Source organism: Leptinotarsa decemlineata, unplaced genomic scaffold (genome assembly GCF_025532065.1).
Source record: "Leptinotarsa decemlineata unplaced genomic scaffold, Ldec_3_MD MMD2_tig00000199_RagTag_RagTag, whole genome shotgun sequence".
NCBI lineage: Eukaryota > Metazoa > Arthropoda > Insecta > Coleoptera > Chrysomelidae > Leptinotarsa > Leptinotarsa decemlineata.
This window is the reverse complement of record NW_027412544.1, coordinates 12,334,467-12,342,016: the sequence shown is the minus strand read 5'-3', so window position 1 is coordinate 12,342,016 and position 7,550 is coordinate 12,334,467. Positions and strand designations below refer to the sequence as shown.

At 38.3% G+C, this 7,550-nt stretch overlaps 1 protein-coding gene across 1 annotated transcript; it reads right to left on the bottom strand.

Moving 5' to 3' along the window:
* Positions 1-1,960: 1,960 nt before the first annotated feature.
* On the bottom strand, positions 1,961-7,123 carry LOC141481437 (uncharacterized). The gene is made up of 2 exons (XM_074172951.1): positions 3,373-7,123; positions 1,961-3,308 (listed from the first exon to the last, which is right to left on the bottom strand). Exon 2 carries the CDS (start codon positions 3,302-3,304, stop codon positions 2,168-2,170), a length of 1,137 nt encoding a protein of 378 aa, XP_074029052.1. The 5' UTR covers positions 3,305-3,308; positions 3,373-7,123; the 3' UTR covers positions 1,961-2,167.
* Positions 7,124-7,550: the final 427 nt, after the last annotated feature.

Sequence of the window (7,550 nt, the reverse complement as noted above, 5' to 3'; positions counted from 1 at the left end):
TTTTGCGAAGCTTGTGACAGGCCACTGACGAACTTTCGTCGATTGGATGTTTGCATAATTTGTAACCATGTACCCTCACAATGATTTGTTTTAATAAATATTATATATTTTTTATTGTTGTTGTTTTTTTTTGTTTAACACTAAACCTTTTGATGGAAAAAAAACAAATCCTTCTCAAAAAAAAATTATTGACACAAATAGTGGATGAACTGAAGTGTATGGTTAGATATCCAAACTGTTACTAGTTGATTTTGAATATATCTTCCAATGATTCGTTGAATGTATTGGACTTCTCTATTTTTTTTTCTATCAGATATGAGTGATACATATGGGTAATTAGCTTTAAAAAAAATATTTGGTTAGGTTGAACACTGCCCCAAACCACGCAGTATTCCGTGTGCACCAACCAGATTATGTGCACTCCGAGAAAACTAACCTAACCCAACCATTTTAATCGTCATCTATAATGATTATGTCAGGATCCGGAGAGTCGGGTATCTCGAGGGGGTCATCGAATTGATTTTGTTCTCCGACTTGATCATCCAAATACGGCTCCATAATGTCGGGGCTGGGTGATTCTTCCCGAACTATCAGAAAAAACTCGTTCATCACCCCAAAGTCGGCATCTGGATCCATTGGGTCATCAAATTGGCCATACTCATCAGCTTCATATTCGAAATAACGTCGTTCCTCATTCAAATCAATGGTGGTATCTGAATACCCATCGAAGTCGTCCGGACACGTTGAAGTGATATCTTGCACTTGGATATCTCCATAGGACGAACTCTCGGGAGAATCGACATGAGGCTCACTTGAGGAATCAGCTTCCTGCACAATTGGAGTTACTCGATTCATGATGAGTGAACAAGTCTATGAGTTATTGAGAATGCAACCTTTTATATATGATTTGTAGAAGGAGGGAGAGTGGAGGGGGTGATGGAGGGGGTGATGGAGGGAGTAGAAGTATTTGTTAAATGAATCATAATATGAGGGATGAAAATGAAAAACAGATGTGCTCAGCTTCGCTCCGCTTCGCTCCGCTCCGCTTAGAAAATTTTTCGACCCGCCAATTGAATTAATTCGCGATCGCCGTTGAAATTATTCTGCGGATTCGCGAATTTGCGGTCACGGCCACGGATCCGCGGATAGCCCGCCGATAAAACCGCGGGTCCGCGGCCTTGGCCGCGGACCCGCGGTTTTATCGGCGGATTATCCGCGGATCCGCGGCCGCGGCCGCGGATCCGCGACTTTATCCGCGGATAATTTTAATTCGCGGCCGCGAATTAATTTAATTCGCGGGTCGAAAAATTTTTTGACCCTGCGGGTCAACCGCACAGTTAACAATACCTTAGGAGTTGAGAATATGTAGTTTATTCCCAGATATCGTACATCACATGTATATATTAAGTAAAACATCACATATATATGAAATAAAATACACTATTTTCTCTATGGATCATCATCAATTGGTTCTTTTTGCAATCCGCTCAGGAGAAAAATTTCACCTAAACTGACCTAACCTAACCAACTGTATGCAATCATTCATATTCACATCTACTTATTCGAACACACTAAATGATAGTTACTTCCATTATTCATCTATTCTTTCCTGTTTTTTTTTCATTAGCTAGCTGCCACACCCTTATAAACGACAACCATCAGAAGTCGCAACTTGTGTGAGCTAATGACTAATGATGTAACGTCTATTTGTTGAACTACTCTAATGAATAATTTCTTTCATTATTTATATATGGAAACGTCACATTCGAATTGAATGATGCTGAGGGATGGGGCAAGGTTTTTAGCTTCTTTATTATTAATCAAACTCATTAGTTTTACCATACAAAGTTTATTTCTCCTAGATCTTATTTTGCACTAACTCATATTGCAAATAATTACTAACATAGATTGTAATATTTCTATGGTTAATTTCTACATGCTAAATATGGCTAGAACATGACTAGATTAAAGGAATAAATACTGCCCCAACCTCGCAGTATTCTGTGTGCAACAACCAAAGTATATGCACTCCTTTCAATTCCTTGTTTATTTTTTATTTAATTTCATCATGAAAAAAATTACAACCTTAAAATTAACATGCAAAAAATATTTTATAAACAACTTAAATATATCTTAAAATTAACATGCACTACATATATACATATATTTACAAATCCATCGGTAAGCCGGCAATCATGTCCTTCCATCGCCGCACCCGAGGCTCGTACTTCTCAATGTAAGCCACTAGCTCGCCTTCAAGTTGATCTTCTTTGCGAAGATCCGCTTCAATGCGAGACAGCTGCTTATCTAATTCCCGCTTCTGAGCCTGAATGCCTTCAATTTTTGCACTCATGGCTCGGCGGCGGGAATCGCACTCACCTCGACGCTGTCGCTTCTTGCTCAATTCATCCATCACAGATCGCATGTATGAGAAAGAATTAACAACTTTCTGGTCCTCACATGTGCTCTGTGACAGAGGAACTTCCGCAGCGACCTCTCGTGTGGGCGAAGGAATGTTTTCCTCAGGGAGGGCTGGTGAGGTTGATCTCCCATCCTGATGTAAAGGAGACGGGCTAGCTTCCCGATGGACATCTACAACCACTTGCACCTGGTGGACGGGTGCTACAAGGGAGGATGGTCCAGCTTTAGATATTTCCGAAGAACGGGTTGCTTCCGGCCAAGCTCTAATGGCCGTGTTTCTTTCACACCTTTTTCTGAAGACGCTCAGTTTATCGCCCTTCCTCCGGATTGATGGCTTCGACTTCGACTTCGCGGATGGTGGTTTCGTCTTCTTGGAACTCCGCTCTTCAGACTTCACCACCTTGTTGTTGGCCGGTATCCGCTTCTTCGGGTTTTCAAACTCATCCTCGGAGTCGATCTGGGATAACACACCAGGTAGCTGTGCCAACATCACATCTTCCACATCCGATAGATCTAGAAGATCTGGCAGTGGTTCCTCCAAGTTTGGATTCAACGTCTCCAACAACCCTTCCAAACTCTGAGACGACGGTACCGCCTCGATGGATAGGTCCATCATTGATTCCGCTTCCTGGTCTGGGTTGAAATCACGAAAGAGGGACTTGACATTGGAAGTCGTCGTCGTCGGAGCCATCGTTGCCATCTGGGTCCTAGGTGGCTGGATCACCACGTCCTGATGGACAACCACCCTCCTGCGCATGGCTTCATCTAGCTGGGCTTCAGATAGCGGGGTTCCAGCCATTAACCCCTTCCTGCGCATGATCTCCCTCTCTTGGGCTTCAGTACGAATGGTTCCATCCATCAGGGCAGCTCGTAAGAAAGACATGCTTCTGAAAAAAATAAAATATAAGTCAATACAATATATATATATAGTTATTGAAATTATGAACTTACATTGAATCGAAAAAATTTCCACTGGAAGCAGGTTGGCTCGACTGGGCACTGGAGGTAAGTTCACTCGAAGGACTACTGCAAGCGAATGATTTACTCTGGCCTCCTCTCGCATTTTAAAAGAATAAGCTCCACCCACTTCCCTCTCTACAACCCCACCATCAGTTGTGCACTGTGTGGGGGTTGTGGTGGGGGTGAAGTGGGAGAGAACGATAACATTCATTAACTATATTCAATTGGTATGAATTTTCCAATTATTGTTGAACATTAAAAAAATAGGTATATATATTTTTAATATTCAATTAGTCAATTGCTCTTCCAATAATTTAATGAGTAGATCTAATTTTCCATTGCCGACATTGCTTTCATCTTTCAACACTTCCAAAAAAATTCTGAAATTCTGATTGGGGGATGTTTGATAAAACTCAATGTCGTTATGTCCCCAAGGTAATGTCTTGGTGGTATTAGGTATTATGAACCTTTTATCATCCTTATGTGATAGAGCAACTTTATTGCACATCAATGTATATACTTCATGTAAATCACTTCGAAATATATTCATCTTTCGCAATATTGTACCACCTGTTTCAACAATCTTTATGTAATCATCAACTGATATTTGATTTCTTATAACGGATTTTTTGATACCTTTTGCCTTCTTTATTTCATCTGATACACTTTGAACGTGATAAGCTTTGGCACCTGTGCCGTGGAAACTAATGATGGGATCACTCGGGAGTTCATCCTTCATCTTTCCAAGTATCGATTTCGTTACTGGCACATTGAATTTATTATTCATCACATAGTTGGAAGTGTCAAATTTATCAATGTTCTCACTCATGAAATCATAGAAATTATCAGTCATTATTTTCAATATCAAAGAATCCGTATCGGTATATAGAAGAGAAGCTTGAGATCCGTAATGCTTTTTGATGACGTCATAGAAAAAGTCGTAGATAACAGTTTTCGACATATCCAATATGCAAAATCCCAGATATAATGGTTTATTGTAGCAAACCTTAACTCTACCCATATGAATGGCGACAAAGTCTTCCGAAAATATAGATAATGTTTTGAAATTGGGACGAGCTATAAGAGCGTTGGCACCCATACCTCTTCTTATAGATTCCCAATGTGTAACAATGCGAATGTCTCTTCTATTATTAACATTCTCCATTGTTTTACCATATATGGAATTCACGTTTAGTTTGAAATAGTTCTTCTCAAACTTATTCTTGGCATTATTTCTTAGGGTTGTATTCAAATCAATATATTTCTTCAACCATGGTGATTGATTGAATCTGAGAATTCTATGAGTTCTCATCACCATCAAACCATTACGAACCGCCTGTTTCAAATTTCTATAGGGAACAATATATTTTTTTTATCATTCAAATTCGGTATGAGTTTGGGTATTTTAGACTTTGAACCAGGTGGTATAATGCTCTCCACCAAAAATGGCAAATCTGAATGTAAATCGTGCAATTCTATAGGATAGTGCACATCTACTTCAAGAATGTATCCTTGACAGCCATCATCTGGGATGCTATTGATATCTAGCTGACTTATTTCATCGGCGGTCAACCAAGTGAATCCGTCAACAGGTAGTGATTGACACATACTATGGCCATATAGATTGGTTGCATCCAAATACATTATGAAGGATGAAGGTTCGTTGGGATTATAATTCGGAAGAAATTGATTATTTGCAATATGCTTCCTTTCCGAACATTGGCTAACACCGCCGCGTATACCATTTTGGAAAAAATGCACCATATCGATATCAGTTAGTAATTCTAACTCGACCCCTGTAAACTTCAACATAGCATCCCAAGATAGACCTGGAGATGTGAAATAATGAGCAGGATCCAATTTGTATGTACCCAAACTCATATTTCTGAAATTTTCAAAAATATCACACAACAACAGAACATCAGATTTCAAGTAAATGTCAGAATATTCACCTAAATCCCGACAATTGAACATGCCCCATACCTGTTTCACTCTATCATAATCCTCATCAGAAATATGCTTCTCATTCAGTTTATCATAAAAGTCCAACTTCGATGGTATACTTGAATAATTCAATTTATCCAAACAATCGATAAAGTTATAAGGAAAAACACCTTTCTGCCTCATTAGCTGAAATTTATCATTTTCTGGAAAATATTTTTTAGTTTCAACAAAATGTTTTTCATCCAAATTATCACCCAACTCTTGTAGAGATGCAGCCAAAAATTTGAAGCTGTCCACAAATCTCAATTTCAAATATTTTTTTTTTATTTGACCATTTCGATACAATGTATTTTCCATGAATAGATGTTTCGTGAAAGAAACATATTTCTCTTTAGTTTGAGCGATGACATCAACTTTATTTTTATCGGTACATAACTCCTTTATGAATAAGTGGCAGTCATACCCGCTGAGATTATGGAAAATGATTGGAATGAATTCGGGCAATTTGAAATTGAGATTACAAATGGAATGAGTAGCTCCATTTCTTTTTTTCCCCGTTAGATGGCAATGATCACGTACTTTAATATCACCCTCTTCAAATTTATTTCCACATATCCCACATGTGGTGGCAATATTGAAGTCATGCTCTTCCTCAGCAGTCAAAGGACTCATCGGAACCACATTTTTCAAATATTTGTGATAAATATTGGTTACGTCAGCCTCCAAGTTTGAAACAAATACTTTAGCTGCATCAGCACCTCTGTATAATACAAATTTGGAGATTGAATCATCGAAAGAACACTTTATGATATATGAGAAAGCATATGGTTCATGAAGATAAGTTTTATTTGTGAAAGAGTGTGCAGGATTTGGTTCATTTGTGTGCACTGGTTTCAAAATAGATTCAAAATCAGCATACACAACGAATGGAACTTTCAATTGTTTTTCGAAATTTTCAAATTTCAAAATATTTTCAGGTACACATTTACCAAATTTGTCAATTCTTAAATTAGTGTTCGGTGTTGTTGTTGATATGTGATTACAATCATTTAACTGGTGTCGCAATAAAGCCCGCTCATCGCTAAAGTACAATAAACAACCATCACAAAAATATTTTTTGTGGTGGTGTGCAGATATTTGGGATGATACTAGTCTCGATAAATCCTTTATCCAACAATAATGACTATTACCAGATTCGTCTGTGATATTCAATAGATTCACGTGACTGTTAAGCCTAGATTTTGAATAATGTAATGGGCCTACAACTTCATATTCGATTTTGCCATTTTTGAAAGTGTTCTCCAACCCATAAACATTGATAGAGCAATTATTCATAACCTCAAATTTAGGGATATCTTTCAACTTAACTGGAAATTCCATACCTGCTACATTCAATACGGTTGAAAAGTGCGGGTATGATGAAAGTTCACACACTCTCGCACTGGCAGGATATAAAGCTGAAGTCACAGCCCATGCAAAGCAGTAATGGTCCTGATTCACAACATTCACCACACTTTTCTTGGACTCGATGAATTTGGGAAGTTTGATGTAAGAAGATCCACCAAGGGGGCTAAACTTATTAACATTCACCTCCAAATACAAAATTTTCTCAATTGTCCAACCTGAAAACAGAGATTATTTTTCGACACACTCAATTGATGATGTTTAGAATAGATCACATACCTGAATCTCGATGTTGAAATTCCATCGCTTGGGCAGTCAAACTATCAGCAAAATTGTTATATACCACATTCAAATCATTCGATTGATCAATAACTTGATTGGAACTATTGAATGCTTTAACATTACAGTACTCTTTAGTTTGTAGATTGTAGCGCCCAAACACCTCCATATTCACTTTCACAATTTTATGAATGACCAACACTTCTTCCAGTAGTTTCAACACTTTCTGCTTCAATTCATTGAAGAATGTGTTGTAATCCATATGGTGATTTTGACTATCCACCCTATAGCTCACAATTCTACACTTGAACGCTGTGCCTACAATTTTAACACCTTCCCCATAATGCACACATGCATTCGTTCTATGGTGCAAAGTTCTACGATGTACATTCATCTGATCACTTGAAATTGTCAAATTGCAGCACTGGCATGTCTGCATTACCGGAGGTGCTGGGGGGTTTAACCTCATCCTCTTCGGAGTTGATGCTTCTCCATCATTCTCAGTTGATGGTCCTCCATAACTCATCAACGTACATGAATCG

Coding starts and splice junctions, on each gene's coding strand:
- LOC141481437 (XM_074172951.1), bottom strand. CDS start 3,304: ATGTCTTTCTTACGAGCTGCCCTGATGGATGGAACCATTCGTACTGAA.